The sequence below is a fragment of the Prunus mume genome, linkage group LG5 (genome assembly GCF_029339155.1).
Source record: "Prunus mume cultivar Tortuosa linkage group LG5, ASM2933915v1, whole genome shotgun sequence".
NCBI lineage: Eukaryota > Viridiplantae > Streptophyta > Magnoliopsida > Rosales > Rosaceae > Prunus > Prunus mume.
The window spans coordinates 14,128,206-14,146,572 of NC_142702.1; the positions used below are offsets into that span (position 1 = coordinate 14,128,206).

Genomic DNA, 18,367 nt, shown 5'->3' on the forward strand with positions numbered 1-18,367 from the left:
GCCCAAGAACGGCCCACTTAACATTTTTTTCTTTCTCAAAAGTCAAAATGCAATAATTTGACATGTAATGTCATTATTTATATGTTTTTTTTAATCATAAATATATATTTGATGTCTTTCATTTTAGGGAAATTACTTTGGTCCTTAATTAATTAAACATATCAACTACAAATTAATTAAACAATATTGGACTTGATATCTAATCAGTACATATGGCATATATGCTTTTCTTATAATCAAAGCAAGACATTATTTCATATATAAAATGATAAGTTGTTTAAAGATGAAAAGTTGAAGTGTACTTTGTACAGTTTGACACTTTTTGTCCTCTGCCATTTTCATATTGTTTGGATGTTTGATTGATTAATGTTTTCAAATAGTTCATCATTTTTTGCCTCTAATTATATTTTTAATGTTTATAATTTGAATTATCTAGTGAAAAAAAAAAGGGAGCTTTAGTAATATACTCAAAATAGAAGCTGAAATTATAAAAAAACCCTACATGAAATGTACTTTAGAAACATACCCAAAAATTATTTACTACATACAAAATGAGTGTTGAATTTCTTATAAATTACATGACTGCCACTAACTAACTTAAAAGAAGCCCAATACAAAAATCGCAAAAAGACCCAAAACAAGCCCAATTCAGATTTTTTTTTTAAACCCAAACTTAAGTATTAAAAAAATACGCGAAAGCCAAGGGCATGTCCCCACGACCCTTCCTTCTCCATCGAACCTCTGCAAACCATGACATAGAATTACGTACATTGTTAATACCACTTCATACAAATAAAACATTGTTAATACAATTTCATACAAAAAAAAAAAATCATTGTTAATACCATTTCATGCAAAAAATCATTGTTAATACCATTTCATAAATATTTTTGATACCCTTATATATATAAAAAAAACCCAAAAAGCCCAACAAGACATCTGATATCCTTTGAAGAAATCATTTCCAATTGTCTACTGTTAATACTATATCATAGAACTATCTTCCTAGTAAAAATCACATTCTACATATCATAAACTTCAAGTGCATAGCTATATATATAGAGCAAAATATAGAGCATGGTTTGTTATTGAAAATCTGTTAATACTATGTCATAAAAATACACTGTTAATACCATGTCGTAGAAATTAGGGAGTTTCACTGAAACACCCAAAATGGGGGCTGAAATTATAAAAAAACCCAACACCCAAAACACTTTATAAACACACCCAAAACCCATCATTATACACACTCAAAACTCATTTATAAACACACCCAAAAAATATACAATTGTTAATTTTAGGGTTGATTTGGGTGTGTTTCTACGTTTAAATAGTGTTTTGGTTTTTTTATAAATACATGTCTAGGATTGGGTTTATTTATAAATTTGTATAGAAATTAACTCAGTTGCAAGGTATGAACAGTTGTTATACTGTTCATACCAGTCACTGGAACTTAACAACTACATCATTTCATTTGCATAATCGGTACAATAAAAGTATACAACTCCATACCACTCAAAATCAATTACATCATTTCATTTGCATGCAACATTTCAGACAGAGACTATTAGATAAAGCCCAAGCAGCCTATTCAGAGAGTGTCTTTGCTAGGGCATACCACAACTATAAACAAAAAGAAAATACACAATGTCAATAAAATATAATTCTGAGAAAACTTGTATAATTTGGTAATTAATTGTTTTTTCGTTAGAGGGAGAAATGTTGTTCACCCAATTTACAGACTTTTAGCACTCATTTAAAAATAATAATAATAACAGATTAGTCATAACAGTCCTTCAAATATTTCAAAATTACCCAAAAAAATCCTAACCTATTGTATATATGATTATAGCCACCTAGCCATGTTCCTAACAAAAACTAAAAGGTGACTGACTAGCTATTATCTAGTGATATTTCTCTTCTCAATATTGAAAGAAATTCATATTCGAATTCTTCTCCGCCATTAATAAAAATAAATAAACAATCAAAACAGATATCTAGCTAGACAAAGAAATAAATATGAAGATAGAGGCCAAAACCTTCAATTTCCTGCAAAATTCCTGATCACTCCATGATTTCTCATCCACATCCTTCTCAGAACAAATGTCCTCTCTCCAAATTGCTGCAGTCAAAGAAGAAGTGAACACAATCTTCTCCACAGTCTCTGTCTGAGCACATGCTTCCACAACATTAATTGCTCCTCTCACCTCCAAATCCACCATTTTTTCCTAACCGGTCCATAAAAATGGAGTTAGTATAATCAAAGTAAATTTTAAAAAAACTTACAAATATGAATTTCAGTATCTGCCTTTGTTATTAATATCTTCAACACTTGTATGCAACATTTCTCATTTATTGCATCTTCTCCTATCAGATCTATAACCATAAGAAAAGACCAGTGTGGCTATTAAAGCACAAACATGGAAAACAAGGAATGACACCAATGAAATAGAAAGAAACAAATTATACCACGACCGCAACCAAAGTAGAAGTCGCACTCCCATCCAGATTCTGCTCCGTAAGTGCTCCCAGGTGCAACTGGTAAGCAAGCATTCAGTTCAACTAACATTAGTACAAATTCTACAGCCACATGTCCCTAAGATAAGATCTACAACAATGCATTTCTTCGATATGAAAACTAGCCAGCATGGTGCAAGAGGGGTTAGGGAAACCTTGATGATTTGGTGAATCCCGTAGATCCCAAGAGTCATATGGTGAACTCCATAGATCCCAAGCCATTAATTTCAAAGGTATATATATAATATCCTGAAATGCAAATACGACGAAGTCATGATTTTATGACCAGGACATTAGAGCACAAAGATCTCCCGATCTCATTGTCGTTGATGCTCTGGAAACACAAAAAGAAACCAAATCAAATCAGATCCGTCCATCAAAACCAAAATGTCGGAGTATAATCAAACAAATACACAATAATAAACAAAAATGAAAAGGAATCGATCGATCTTCAATCTTTGGGAGAGAAAGATCAAGTAACATAGAGAAATAGAAGATCAAGTAGCAGAGAGAGAATATGCGTCAAATGGCCCTTCGATTTGATGATCTCACTGAACGGAGAAAACGCCCTCTCCGCATCACTATCGGTGGCCCAGGCGAGCCCTTCGACGAAGCTTAGAATGATGAGGTTGAACAAAAACTGAGGTGGAAGAACAGAAATTGAAAATTGGGGTTAAAGATGAAGATGAGAGACTGGAGGTCGTGAAATGAGTTCTGATATGGTGTTGATTAGGATTCCAATTTTATGTCAAAAGGGTAATAAAGGTATTTCATCTTAATAATTAAATTAAAAAATATACAGCTATCGATTTTTGGGTTTATTTTGGGTGTGTTTATATACATTAAATAGTATAGGGTATTTTTATAATTTTATGTCTAGGAATGGGTACTTAACTAATTTTCTAAAAAAAAAATGAAGTGAAAAAAATTCAAATTAAATGGATTGGTTCTTGGGCCCGAGTATGGCACAAGCACGAGCCCGGCCCGACCCGTTTCAATATGGACATGGGCTTTGGGCCAGGCCGGGATCAATAATTTTACTAAATGGGCCGGCACGGCACGGCCCGATAAATTAAATAGGTCCGCCCGGCCCGACACGAAAACGTTAAAAGCACGAGTTTAAATGGGATGGGCCGGCATGGCACGGCCCATTTGACACCTCTACTTTGGGCAGAGAGCTTTTTGGTTTTCTAAAGAGTGTGTGCCTCTTTTTCTTCAAGTCCCTTCTCACGAATTTGAGCCTAGTATTTATAGGCCAAGAATTGGGTCTTGGTTTGGAATCTCCAATTCGAATCCCTTGATTTGTGAGATTGATTTCTGATTTGATTTAATTTGAGCTAATTGATTTAATTTATCTCTTAATTAAGTCAAAATCCTTCATTTAGGGAAATTAACTCATGATTTAGGAAGATGACCAAATAAGGATAATTTATTCGTTTTTGGCATATGATTTCATTTGATTGATGAAGCTCTTAGATGCTAACATGTGTCACCTCTAGTGCACACCTTTGTCTGCAAGACAAGACAACAGGAAGGAAAGGTACTTTTAGTGTTCTCTCATGCCCACGTTATATCCAGAAAATCGAACTCATTTCTTCGTGAAGATTTTTATGGATTCTTCTATTATTATAAATGGAATCTACCAAAGGATTTATGGACTGTGGCAGCAGCAACAATGCGAATTGTCATCTGGTGTTTTTTTTATGTTACAAATTAGTACAATGTGCAAAACAGAGGATTTATGCTTGCTGAATGATTAAAAAAAAACAAATAGAGAAATATAGAAATACAGAATTGCAAGATGCAAACACAAGAACGGCAAGAACTGTACATGAGGGTACCGTGATAACAAAAAAACAAAAACAAAAACAAAAAAAATCTCATTCCCAAGAGCTGTACATGAGGTAGCTTGCCAGCTAGCAAACATGGGACGAGAATGCTTGCAATTCAATATTGTCCTGGTGAACGTTTATTCTTTGTTTTCACACACATTAATACTTCCTCGTGTATGTTATCCAATCTTGTTTCGACAAAAAAAAATAAATTTATCCAATCTTGTATTGGTTATCTGTTTTCTTTTGTTTTACAGAAAGAGTTCAATTACAAACAGAAATCACATGGGCACACAAGCTCGAAAATATTAAAAATAAAATGGAAGGGGAACAATTCAAAGGCAACTCATGCAAGGGCGGAAGGAGGAATTTTGCAATAGGTGGGTTAGCTAAAGTTATTAGCTTAAAATTTAATAATCATATTTATTTGTACTTACAGTTTCTATAGTATTTCTAGAAATAAAAAGTATACATTAAATTATATAAACCATACTAGTTCATAGCTCTATTGATTAATTCCTAATAATCTTCAGCATAAAACAAATAAATATTAAATGCAACTGACAAATACATTATTAAAATGAAAGTATGTTCAATAACATAATTGAAATGGTACATATTTAATGTGTACTTTTATTGATGCCCAACAATTAAATTCATAAAGAATTGGACTTTTTGGAACCACGTCCTCAAAGAGGCATTCAGCCACAACGATAGCAAAGCAAGGCATATATAATTATTTTCTTTAACCTTGAATACTGAATTCCATATTAAAAATATGAGATGCCGTGATGTCCATGGTCGGTGTGAGCTTACTTTATTCAATCAACTTAAAAATGAGATGCCTTGATGTCATGAGATCATGCCGTCACGAGGCCATGGTCATTTTTATGATAAATAACATCAAAGACACAGAATGTATCTTGCACACAGAATTGAGGAATTAAAGTGAGAGAAAGAAGAGAGAAAATGCCAACCCTACCAAGGTTTATGGTGGTGACATCAAACACCAACGGGAAATACTTGCGGTACATAGATGATGATGTGCCAGCAGGGTATCTCAAGTTCTCTGGACAAGAGGCAGGGAGCCAATATGCCAAGTTTGAAGTGGAGAGGGCAAAGAATAGCGGCAATGAGGGGCTTGTCCATATTAAGTGTTGTTACAACAACAAATACTGGAGTACCTCTAGTAACTGGTTGATCGCTGCTATGGCTGATGAACCAGTGGAAGACAAATCTCAGTTCTCGTGTACCTTGTTTGAGCCGGTGTACATAAATGATGATTTCCTAGTCGGCGATGATAAAAGCACAAACCATATACTGGTGCTCCGATTCCGCCATCCCAGACGTCAAGAGTACCTAACCATTCATAAGGCCCATGACAGGCCAGCGCAAAGCGGAGGCTTGTACGTAGGAGATAGAGACCCTAACCCCAAGTTGTTCGATGTGTTCACTGTCACCGATTGGGAATCGCTTTTCACGATGCTGTAAGTTCTATTTCACATGTAATCTATAAGTACTAACCTTGAGAAGCCATTAGAGCAAGCACAGCAACAGCAGCAAAACACACGGACTAGCCTTGGTCTTCCTCTCTCTATGCACTCTAAATCTCTCCTGTATGGGTAGGACTATGAGTCTGTTTTTGTGCATGAGAGTGGGGACCGAAGCCTTAGTTTTACAGGTGAGAGCCTTGAGGTTCCTAGCCCATAAAGGAATCCTTAAAGCTTATCCTTATCACCACATGAATCCATAGCCTAATATAATAGATATTCCACAAGTGAGATAGAGCTTCAACTCTATCAAACTTATCCGTGTATATCCAGCTTATCTCTCCCTTGTATCCCTGATCAGATTGGACTCCTAAATAGATGTGAACTCAGATAGAGTTCTTACATTCTCCCACTTGAGTGAAACATCCATTTAAGACTCTTCCTTAAAGATCAAGGATCAAAACCTTATGTGTACAGTTTGGAAAGACAGCTTGATAACAATATCTATATCAAACTCATTGTCAAATATTGCCAACTTAAAGGACTACAGACACGATAACCATTACATGGTGTCATCCACCTATAAGCACAGCAAGCAGTAACATTCACATAGAGTACCAACAAGCTATGTCCAACATCACATGATGAATGATCTAATCTTTGAAGTTGTTCATTCACCACACGAATGGTCCTCTTTATGATCAATATATTTATACATATGATCTTACCTGTAGCTTAAATAGTTTTACAACTTAAACTGTAAACTGTAATCATATTGCAAAATCAATGAAATTGAATCAATATTCATTTGAGAATCCAAACTGTCCAGAATAATTTTAGTAGATGACAAGACAAAAACACTAGCTCAAATAACAAACAAAACTTAAACAAATAGCTGAAGTGAGAACTAGTCATCAACTCCCACTAGACCAAAGAATCTTCGAAACTGGATAGTAACCCCATATTGGTCACATGCCTATGAAAAGCATTGTTTGGAATTGCTTTATTTAAAGGATCTGCTATCATTTCTGTAGTGTTGATATAGTCAACAGTGGTTAAGCCCTCTCGAACCTTTTCTCTTACTAGCAAATACTTCACTTTCATATGCTTGAGTCCAGCAGACCTTTTATTGTTCTTGCAAAAGAACACTGCTCCTTTATTGTCACAAGCTTTCCAATGTGCAATGCCCGGATCAGATTGATACCTGCCTAATACACTAATGGAAAATGCTAGATCAGGTCGTGTGCACGCCTGTGCATACATGATACTGCCTACTACCGAAGCATATGGTTTGTCCTTCATTTCTGCCCTTTCTACATCATTCTTTGGACAGTCTTCTTTGCTTAGTTTGTCTCCCTTTGAAACAGGAACCTCAGCTCCATTACTTTGAAGCATGTTAAATTTCTTCAACACCTTCTCAATATATGCCTTTTGAGACAAACCTAGCAGTCCCTTTTCTCTATCTCTGTGAATTTCGATTCCTAATACATATGATGCTTCTCCAAGGTTCTTCATCTCAAAATTCATGGAAAGAAAATTCTTAGTCTCATGTAAAAGACTTTCATCACTACTAGCAAGCAAGATGTCATCTACATAGAGAACTAGAAAAATGAATTTACTCCCACTGAATTTTAAGTATATGCACTCATCTAATCTGTTTTCGACCATTTGAAGTAATGATTTTGTCAACTTGAGATACCATTGTCTAGAGGCTTGCTTCAAAACATAAATTGATTTCTTCAATTTACATACCAAATGTTCACTGCCTTCTTCTATAAAACTCTCAGGTTGTAACATGAAAATTTCTTCACTTAAATCTCCATTGAGAAAGGCTGTTTTCACATCCATTTGATGTAAAAACAAATCAAAATGAGCCACAAGTGCCATTATGATCCTAAAAGCATCCTTGGTTGAAACCGGTGAGAAAGTTTCATTGTAGTCTACTCCTTCTTGTTGTGTGAACCCCTTGGCCACCAAACTTGCTTTGTGTCTCTCAATGTTACCCTTAGAGTCTTTCTTGGTTTTGAACACCCACTTACAACCAATAGGTTTAATTCCTTGTCTTGGCTCAACTAGCTCCCACACATTGTTGCTTTTCATGGATTCCAACTCAGATTGCATGGCTTCAATCCACTTCTCAGAGTATTCACTAGACATGGCATGTTTATAATTTGATGGGTCCTCAAATTCAATACCGTCAAAATCAGCTTCATTCAAGTATACAAAATCTGGCAGCACATTTGGTCTTCTATCCCTTGTAGATCTTCTCAGCTCTTGTTGTGGGAACTGTTGATTCTCAAATGCCTCAGGTTCATTCTCTTCCCCATTCAAATCCTCCATGTCTTGATCATGAATCACAGGTTCAGTTGATGCATTAATTTGAGAAGACATTTGATTTAAGGGCTTGTCCAATATAGATCCCTACATTTTCTATTTCCTAGACATATACCCATCACTCTATAATCTATGTGTAAAACCCAATTTCAAATTTAAATAACTAGTAGGATATAAGAGGTCGTAGTATTTCTATGTTTTTACATCATTGCCACTAAACTTCATATTTTGTTTATAATTTATTTCAAGCATTTCATTAACTGCCATAATTGTAATTAATATACTCCCTATTAATAGCATATCAACCACCCCATTTCTTTTAGTTGTCATTCCCTCTCACATCTTGCCCCCTAAAATTACAAACAAACAAAAAAACTGTAAATTACATATCCAATAATGTACCTATGAAAAATATAATATAAATATATACAAATAAAATATAGGTATATTATTTACCAAAAAAAAAAACAAAGTCAGTTACTTTGTAATTGCGTATATTTTTCATAATTAAAAATAGGTACACAATAATTTATATAAAATATAGGTACATTATTTACCCACAAGTAAATTATTTTACAATATATCTGTAAATGTGTATAGGTACATTATTTGGAATAGATAATTATGTACACTTTTCATACTAGGTAAATTATGTTTTTCATAAAACGAACATGTAATAGGTACATTATTTTTTCAACATAATTAGTATGTACAGTTTTATTCATAAACAATTATAAAGTGGATTATTAGTCATGTATAATTCATAAAAAGAAAATAACATAAATATTTTATTAAACAAACCGATTGTCTAAATTTGAATTTATTGTTAAATTTTTTAAAAAATGTTTCAAAATTAATTCCTACATTCATTACAACCATTTGGAGATCTTTCCAAATTCAACATCTGTCATTATATACAATCCAATTAAAAACTGTTTCTATATTGATTCCTACATTAATATACAAAATGCAATAATGGCTTAGTTGGGGGTATTTTTGGAATCTGAAAAGTACAATAAATCAGATTTTATGCTTAATTAGGTAACTTGTTGAGTTGGATCCTAGTCATGGGTTTTTACTTATACAAATTGGGTATTATTTATAGGAACAAAAAGTGAAGGGTTTTAGGTACGACAAATTGAATTTGAAGGGTGTAAGCCAAATTTACTATTGATTTAATGGTAAAGGCAACACTGGATTTGTGACATTTACAGGTTCAGCTCCTATCTCTCATTCTTCTTCAAAGACAAAGTCTTTGTTAACTCCTTCATTGTCATCAGGCTCTATAAACCTTGCCTTGCTTGTCTCTACAACTCTATTCACGTAATTAGGACAGTAGAATCGAAAACCTTTTGATCTGTTAGCATATCCAATAAATCTACAGCTCACTATTTTTGGATCAAGTTTAGCAAGCTCAGGATTATAGACTTTGGCTTCAGCTCTACAACCCCAAACGTGTAAGTGATTAAGGCTAGGTTTTCTCTTATTCCACAACTCAAAAGGAGTCTTAGGAACTGACTTGCTTGGACATCTATTCAGAATGTAATTTGCAGTTTTGATTGCATCACCCCACAAAAAATTTTGGAAGATCAGTGTTGCAAATCATGCTTCTCACCATGTCCTTTAAAGTTCTATTTCTTCTTTCTGAAACTCGATTGTCTTGAGGTGTTCCAGGGTTTGTGCATTGTGCAATGATTCCACAATCTTGTAGAAATCGTGCCAATGGTGAAGGATGCCTACCTTGCTCATCGTACTTGCCATAATACCCTTATCTGACCTTAAAACTTTAATCTTTAATTCTAATTGATTTTCTACTTCTGTTTTGAAGACTTTAAAAACTTCAAAAGCACTAGACTTGTTCAGGATTAGATAGATGTAACAAAACCTAGAGAAATCATCAATGGAGGTGATGAAATACCTATGACCTTCTATGGTTGGAACTGGAAAAGGGCCACAAATATCTGTGTGAATAATTTCAAGAAGATTTTGGCTTCGAGTGGAACCTAATTTTCTTGAGTTGGTCATTTTTCCTTTAATGCATTCAATGCACTCTTCAAAATCTGAAACATCTAAGGGAGGAAGGATTTGTTCTTTCACAAGGTATTGCATTCTTTTCGTAGACACATGGCCTAGCCTTTTATGCCATAGCTGACAGGACCCACCCAGAATTTCCTCTGGAAGGCGGACCCGTCTTGGTGCCGACATCACACCGATGCCGGGCCCACTTACTAAAAACCCAAGACATCCTACCAAAATTTTGTGAGTCTACTGTAAAATGCTCAAACCCAACAATATTCAACCTGCATAATTTACATAAAATAACTCCCAACTGCCAGCATGCTTTCAACATACAACAATCCAAAATAAAGTGGCCTCCGGCCTTAAGTAACAACCTAACATGGGCGATAACAGAGCATCTAACAGAATTTGTTTATAGCAAACAGTTGAGTAGAAGGAATTTACACAAGTCCTATCTACGGATGAAATGTTTGGAGTTCGCAACCTGCTCGAACGCTTCCAAAAGCAACTACTGCCTGGGGTGCAAAACAGAAATATGTGAGTGGACAAAAATAAAGTTTACATTTTAAATCAACATAATAACCCCACCATGTAAAAATAGTGCTCTAGCATGCAGTTTCACAATTCAGAAACCAAAAACTCAAAACACATTATCCCAATATCCAATAAATCTCCAAATCTCAAATCACAAGTCCATTCCCAAAGATATGCAACTCTCATCAACCCGTAAACACTAATATATATATATATAACTATAACTATAATATAATATATACTTCTCTCCATACTAATGTACCGGGGAAACAATCCAAGGGATTGTTAGCTGGTACGCAGGATTTCGAACACTAACCCGCGTCCGGGGATGAGTAGTCCAACCGGGGACGGAACTCTATAGCTCACACGCCGGCACGCCAACGACACGTGTAGCTCACAAATCTCATAACAAGTCTTACGACGCAGACAGTATCATCACCCCATCGCACCGCCAGCGCGTGTGGGATAATACTAAGCAATATACATACTCTTCTCATACGCCGGCGCTGCCAACGACACGTATGGGAAGTGTCTCACACACCGGCACTGCCAAAGACATGTGTGAGACCCACAATCTCATGGCCTTCCCACCCCACCGGCACTGCCCGACGTGTGTGGGAAGCCTAGTAACTAGGGAATGGTACTCACCTAACATACTCATACATCTCACAACCATCCCTCAAACTCATATCTTTCCACAATCTCACCACAACAACCTCTCATACTCTATACATAGGCAATATAGATAGACATCCCAAAATTCATATAAACATATTCATCATACTCAAATATATCCATACTCAAAATATATTGCCAATACGCATAAAAATATTCAAATCCATCAACCAAATAATTATTAAATCAAAATCACCATTTAAAATATATGCACAAATCTTTTATCAATAAAACCATGCATATGCTTAAAACAAAGTCCACTCACAAATTATCCCAAGCTGCCGGCCCCGAGAGGGTCCTGCCTGCTGAATGATCGACCGAAGTACCTATTTCGATATATGAACTCTTGATTAATATAACGCACTTCAAAAATAGAAATTCACAAAAGGAATTACTTAAATCCCCAAGTTCCCGGTGTGTGTACGTCCAATGGAATATCCTAAGGTCCGGTTACAGGTTTGGGAATCGCTTCCAATCGTACGGTTATCGCGAATTCCCAAAGTTCAAATTATTGAATCGGAACATCCGGGGCTCCGATTCACGATCCGCGAATTCCTATAGGTTTCTAAGAGCACCTAGATCTACATACTTCAGTTTGGAAACGATCCGACGGTTAGAACTTATCGAACCTGGATAACGCACAATATGCGAAATCTGTTCGATAGTCAAACGACATCCAAATTGAGATCCGCAAAATCCTACGCACTCGTGGCAACCTAAGGATCTCATCAAGATAAAAAAGCAACTTCACCAGCCTTGCCCACACGCCGCCACACGTGCGGCAGCGCGTGGGTGTGTAGAGAAATGTCCGGCGACGGAAAATCTCCAAATCACAAGCCACCCTTCCAATCCTAGATACTACTCGACGAATGGAGCATCTTTTTCAACTACGGCAACGTCCAATTCGGACGGCAAGTGGCCGAATTTCACATTGAAAACAGGCCAAAACCTAACTTCCAAAATCAAGATTCTAAGCCGCAAATCGATCAATTCCTATGCAACAGCCGGCTAGAACTCGAAAATGGATGAGAAACCTCACCTTACCCGTCGGAAGCGGTGGTGGAGGAGAGAGATCGAGCCGTGAAGTTCTGTCAAAACCGTTCTTTTCGATGCTTCCGCGAGCACAGAGGACGGAGATGGTGAAACCGGTCGAGAAAGGACGAGGAGAGTCAAGCAGAGACCGGTCTTGAGTCGGTGTGGGATGCGGCGGCGATCTTGGAGGGTGACGGCTATGAGAAAAGCGAGAGAGAGAGAGAGAGAGAGAGAGAGAGAGAGAGAAAGTGAGGGGTAAAAACTGAAATCTGATTTTTACTCCAAACTTTTCGAAATAATTACTGATTCCGCCATCGAGCTTATTTTGATCGCCAAAACTTCATTAAATCTCCGATTCAAGCCTACCACTTTGTCTACAGTTTAGTCTCAGTACCACCTACGCAACCAAACCACTCGTGGTCCCAAAATCTTCCCGGATCAGAAAATGACCAAAATTACCCTTAACCCAAGAGTAAATTAATAATTTCTCTTAATTTAATTAAAATAGGAAAATATTTGGAGTCGAGGTGTTACAATAGCCTTGCTGAATTTTCATTGTTTTGAGATCATTTTTGACCTATGGAATCAATAGCAAAGACATTGTTTGAACTGGAACAGTTTAGCTTAAAGAGACCATCAACTAGAACACCATTGCCAACTTCACTTTTATTAAAATTCAAATTGAATCCTACCTCAGAAAAAACAAAATAAAATTCTCCCTAACCAATCTAGAAACTGAAATCAAAATCCTTCTCATGGAATGTAACACCCCGACCCCAAATTTATTCCATGTTTTAATTTATTTAAGTGGAATTGAGAAATTACCCGTGGGATAGGGGTATTTTAGTCATTTTCTTACCCGGAAGGAATTTGTGAATTCCGGTTATACCGTTGCGTAGAGCACGGTGAGATGAGTCCGTAGACACGTAGTGGGCTCGAATCGGAGTTGTAACGAGAGAGATATGGTCAAATGAAACTCAGTGGCATAATCGTAAATATTTTGAAGTGGGTTTTTGGTTAAAAGACGGAATTGCCCCGTCACTCTCTCTCTCTCTCTCCGCGTGCTCCTTCTCTCTCCTCCCCGCGCAGCTCCCGAGCATCGCTCACCGACGCCATTTTGGGTCGACCGCCGCCACGGTGCATCACCGCCACTGACCGGTCGGGTTCGAACCGCCGTCACCCCAACCTTTCCCGACCATCCCGATCGCAGCGGCCGGAATCCGCGGAAAAAGCTCGGAATCGCGCGGTTTTGTGAAACTTCACGACTCGATCTCTCTCCTCCGGCCACCGTTTCTGGTGATTGAGGTATGGATTCCTACCTATTTTTCATGATCTAGCTGATGGTTGGGTAGGATTGCATCAATTTTGAGTGTAGATCATCCGATTTTCGATTTAGGTTTCGGCCGATTTTGCGATCGCGATTCCGGCCACCTCCGGTCAATTTTTGGGGTATGTCCCAAGAACAAAAGTGACTCCAAATTAGGTGTATTACCTAGGGTAGGAGTCTTGGCTCACGATTTGGAAGTTTTCCGGCGATGCGATATCGCTTTGGACACCCACGCTGCCGGCGCGTGTGGCGGCGCGTGGGCACTGTAGCTGAGGGCATTTTTGTCCCATTGCGATCCTCTCAATGTCACGAGCGCGTAGGTGTGCTCGGATCTCATTTTGGATACCGTTAGAGTTCCGAACGGATATCGCATATCGCGTATTTTCCGGGTTCGCTAGGTTTGGACCGTTGGATGGTCCTGAAGTTATAATATGTTGATCTAGGTATTACCAGGATCGTGTAGGATTTGACAGATCGCGAAATGGAGTCCCGGATACTAAACGCCAACCCTAGGGTTAGGGTTTTAGTGACAGTCCGATCGTGCGATCGTGAGCGATCCGACCGTCCGATCTGGACCAAACTTGCAGGACATGTGTCCTAGAGCCTGTAGAACCTATAGGAACTTTCGGATCGGAATTTGGAGGTCGTGGGCCCCGCGGGCCTGTTTGACCAAGTTTGGGTAGTTTGACCCTGGGTTGACCGCTAGACTTTTGTTGTAGTTCTATCATCCCAGGAGGGTTAGAATGACCTTAGTGACAGGTCTTGAGCGTTGTCGAGTTAAATGGTTTATATGCGCATTTAGGATATTATGTTATGATTTAAATTGCGAAATTATCAGATGCTATACCAGGGTTAAGGTTTATTTAGGAGTAGAAATTATATTTTATATATTTAATTGTGTGGATGTATAAAGGTAAATAAAGCGATTGAATGTTAGCTTACAGTGCTATACGCACTACCCCACGTACCCCATAATGTGATTGTGTGAGGGCTGGTGAGAATGTAGCCACGCCTGTGAGGTCGCACGCGTCTTTGGATTAGCCGGCGTGTTGACAGCCCCATACATGGCGGTGCGTCTGGACGTATGAGGGAGATATGGTTGTGTGAGGGTGGTGAGAATGTAGCAGACCCGGTGAGGTCGCACGCGTCTTTGGATTAGCCGGCGTGTTGGCGGACCCCATACGTGGCGGGTGCGTCCCGACGTATGAGGAGATATGGTTGTGTGAGGGTGGTGAGAATGTAGCCGCACGGTGTGAGGTCGCACGCGCCTTTGGATTAGCCGGCGTGTTGGACTCCCATACGTGGCGGGTGCGTCCCGACGTATGAGGGAGATATGGTTGTGTGAGGGCTGGTGAGAATGTAGCCGTGCCCGGTGTGAGGTCGCACGCGTCTTTGGATTAGCCGGCGTGTTGACAGGCCCCATACGAGGCCGGGTGCGTCCCGTCGTATGAGGGGTGATATTGTGATTGTGTTTGGTGTGTTGTGATGGATAAAGCTTAGAATGTATGAATTTGTATGGCTGTAATGGTTTCTCTGATAGTAGGAGTCGGGATAGATACGAAAGAGCTACGTGTGGCTTGATCCCTTAGTAGGGTACGTAGGCAGCCTGAAGTTACTAGGTGCAGCCACAGATTAGACCCCACTTAGGTGGTCTTATCGAGATTGGTTCGGACCTTGTTGTTGGTCCCGAAACATGGTTGAATTAAGATTGGTCCTGGAGACTGAGTGAGTGAAGGTGGGCATAAATAGATTTTGAATTTATTATATGCATGTTTGATGCATTAAGTTATTTTAAAAACATTGTGGGCAGTTCTGCTAGAATTATTTGAAGGTCGGAGGCCCTTTATGTAAATTGCATGAGATTATATTGTGTATGCTGTTGGTTGGGTTATAAAATGTGTTTTATGCAGGTGGAAGTTTTGGGGAAATGTTCAATTTATAGGAGACTCACAAATTTGCAGAAAGTCTCGTGCCCTTAATCCTCTATATTAAACGAGGACGTAGATTTAAGGAGTAAACCCGGTGTGGGTGTGATGCCGGGGTCTCCACAGGGTTTCTCGGGTTCCGGGAAATTCGGGACGGGTCCTGTCATGGAAGAAACATAAGCAACATCTTTTAAAACTAAAGAAAATCCTGAAACTAGTTGAAGCTGGACTGATCCTACAGCAAGAACTGCCACCTTCTTCCCTTTTCCTACGAAGAGTTAGCCTTAGTGTTGTCCTTATTGACAACGGCAAATGAGTTTGGCTTAGGATGGTGTCTTTTTGGAGTATTGGTTGTAAGATGGACTGTGTTCACTTCTTTCTCCTTCTTCATTCTTGCCTCTTCTTGAACACAAATTGAAATCAGTTCATTGAGGCTCCATTTGTCCTTTTGAGCATTATAGATCACTTTTAGTTGAGCAAATTGAGAAGGAAGAGAATTTAATGCAAGGTGAACTAGAAAAGGGTCAGCTATAGGGATCTTCAGAGCTTTCAGCTTGCTTGCAACTTCTATCATGCTTAAAAGATAAACCCTCATGTCCTCAACACCATCATACTTCATGGTTGCAAGTTTGGTCATCAAGGTTCCAGTTTCTGCCTTCTCAATGTCTTTAAACTTCAGTCTTATGGCCTCCAAAAAATCCTTAGCATTCTCAGATTCAGTGATGCCACCACAAATAGTTTATGTTATGGATTTCCTCATGACAAGTAGGCATATCCTATTTGATTTCTCCCACCTCTCGAGTTTCTGCTTCTGTGCAGCATTGCTATTGGCAGTGACCTCAGGTTTCTCTTCTCTCAGCGCTAAGTCGTGATCTAGAAGACCTAGAACTATCTCTAAGTCTCTCTTCCACTTCTTAAAATTGCTACCAGTCAGTGGTTCAATTGAATTGATAGCAGAGGGATTCACAACTGAAAACATAGAATTTTGCAATACAATTAATCTTTACCCCAAAACCTTTATGCACTATGACACACATCTGTGGATAGTATATCAAAATGCCTTTAATTTCCTTCACAAGTCCAGCAACATGAACTATTGTGATTTTCCTTTATCAAAACAATTTACTCTCTGTGGACAGTAATGCTTGATCACTCACAACAGCTAATGAACTCTCTTTTTCTATCATGAAGCACAAACAATTGGAGTTCACACTTGTAAGCAGAGAAAACCAACTATTGTACCCTATGACACAATTTTTCCATTGATACTTTGAGATGATATGAAACAATCAATTAATACTCATCTGTGGACTGAGTAATAACAAAATATTCTCTATCAAAACATGGCAACACTTTATGGGATGTTATTCTTTATGCAGAATCATAACATATTTTATTAAGGAAAACCATATTTGATCTCTTTTATCCTAAGCATACTTCTATCAAATTTTGAAACAACAAACAGCACAACATAGTCCAAGATCTTGAGATAAAATGTAAGATTGATTTATTAATATGGCATGCCTGAAACAATTTTAAATCAACACAGAACAAATATGCATGCTTCTCAATTTTATCTTGTTTATACCTATAGATGCATATGACTGCTCTGATACCACATGTAAGTTCTATTTCACATGTAATCTATAAGTACTAACCTTGAGAAGCCATTAGAGCAAGCACAACAACAACAGCAAAACACACACGGACTAGCCTTGGTCTTCCTCTCTCTATGCACTCTAAATCTCTCCTGTATGGGTAGGAATATGAGTCTGTTTTTGTGCATGAGAGTGGGGACCGAAGCCTTAGTTTTATAGGTGAAAGCCTTGAGGTTCCTAGCCCATAAAGGAATCCTTAAAGCTTATCCTTATCACCACATGAATCCATAGCCTAATATAATAGATATTCCACAAGTGAGATAGAGCTTCAACTCTATCAAACTTATCCGTGTATATCCAGCTTATCTCTCTTTTGTATCCCTGATCAGATTGGACTCCTAAATAGATGTGAACTCAAATAGAGTTCTTACAGATGCTTCCCAAACATGTGGCGTTCAAGGGCCATAATGGTAACTTGCTCGGCACCCGCTTGAGCGAGGTCTTCGCCAGCGCCGATGGAGGCCTCTCCTATTCCTCGGGCAAATTGTGAAGGCTGACCAAGAGCGATTGGATCTGCCTTGACGCAGATAAGTCAACCAGCATCAAGAGATCTGCCGTCCCTGAAAAAATTACAAGCAACGACTCAGAAACATACGTGGAGGTGAAAGAGCTTGGGGTTTCAAAGGAGATCTATAACGTCACTTTCCACCTCGGGGACGCCATGATCTACGACAAGAAGGTTGTCGAAATTGTCATGGGAGAGGCAGTTAACCATACCAAAGAAACTCAAACTGTAGAGCTGAAGCTCTCGTATAAAAAACCTAGGAGCGGAAGCTTGAAGTCCAGCGTGTTCAAGTTGGGCGTCCAGAGCAACATCGACGGAGAGGTTCCAGTCATCGCAGGCAATGGAAAGATCGAGGTTGATGAGTTTGCAGAATCAGTAGAGAGGAGAAAAACCGGGACAGCCACAATATTCACATGTAGTGTAAACGAGGTTGCTGTTTATAAGGTTGTGCTGACGGCAATGGCTATGGTGAAGGTGAAGCTTCTAGCGACCAAGGCTTCATACGATGTTTCCTTCTCC

At 38.3% G+C, this 18,367-nt stretch overlaps 2 protein-coding genes and 1 pseudogene across 2 annotated transcripts; 1 reads left to right on the forward strand and 2 right to left on the reverse strand.

Moving 5' to 3' along the window:
• Window positions 1-465: 465 nt before the first annotated feature.
• LOC148917030 (cinnamoyl-CoA reductase 1-like) lies at window positions 466-3,184 on the reverse strand. Its single transcript, XM_089053359.1, has 4 exons — window positions 2,673-3,184; window positions 2,470-2,538; window positions 2,040-2,228; window positions 466-741 (listed from the first exon to the last, which is right to left on the reverse strand). The coding sequence occupies exons 1-4, from the start codon at window positions 2,709-2,711 to the stop codon at window positions 649-651; spliced, it is 390 nt and encodes a 129-aa protein (XP_088909485.1). The 5' UTR covers window positions 2,712-3,184; the 3' UTR covers window positions 466-648.
• Window positions 3,185-5,318: 2,134 nt separating this feature from the next.
• On the forward strand, window positions 5,319-5,840 carry LOC148917031 (uncharacterized). The gene has a single exon (XM_089052354.1). It carries the CDS (start codon window positions 5,319-5,321, stop codon window positions 5,838-5,840), a length of 522 nt encoding a protein of 173 aa, XP_088908480.1.
• A 10,265-nt stretch (window positions 5,841-16,105) lies between these two features.
• LOC107882011 (uncharacterized) lies at window positions 16,106-17,356 on the reverse strand (annotated as a pseudogene).
• Window positions 17,357-18,367: the final 1,011 nt, after the last annotated feature.

Excerpts from the sequence above, each read along its gene's own strand:
- LOC148917030 (XM_089053359.1), bottom strand. The coding sequence starts at position 2,711 with ATGACTCTTGGGATCTACGGGATTCACCAAATCATCAAG. Across the intron at positions 2,229-2,469 it reads CTACTTTGGTTGCGGTCGTG|GAAAAAATGGTGGATTTGGA; the intron begins GTATAATTTGTT and ends TGGACCGGTTAG. Across the intron at positions 742-2,039 it reads AATTTTGCAGGAAATTGAAG|AGGTTCGATGGAGAAGGAAG; the intron begins GTTTTGGCCTCT and ends CATGGTTTGCAG.
- LOC148917031 (XM_089052354.1), top strand. The coding sequence starts at position 5,319 with ATGCCAACCCTACCAAGGTTTATGGTGGTGACATCAAACACCAACGGG.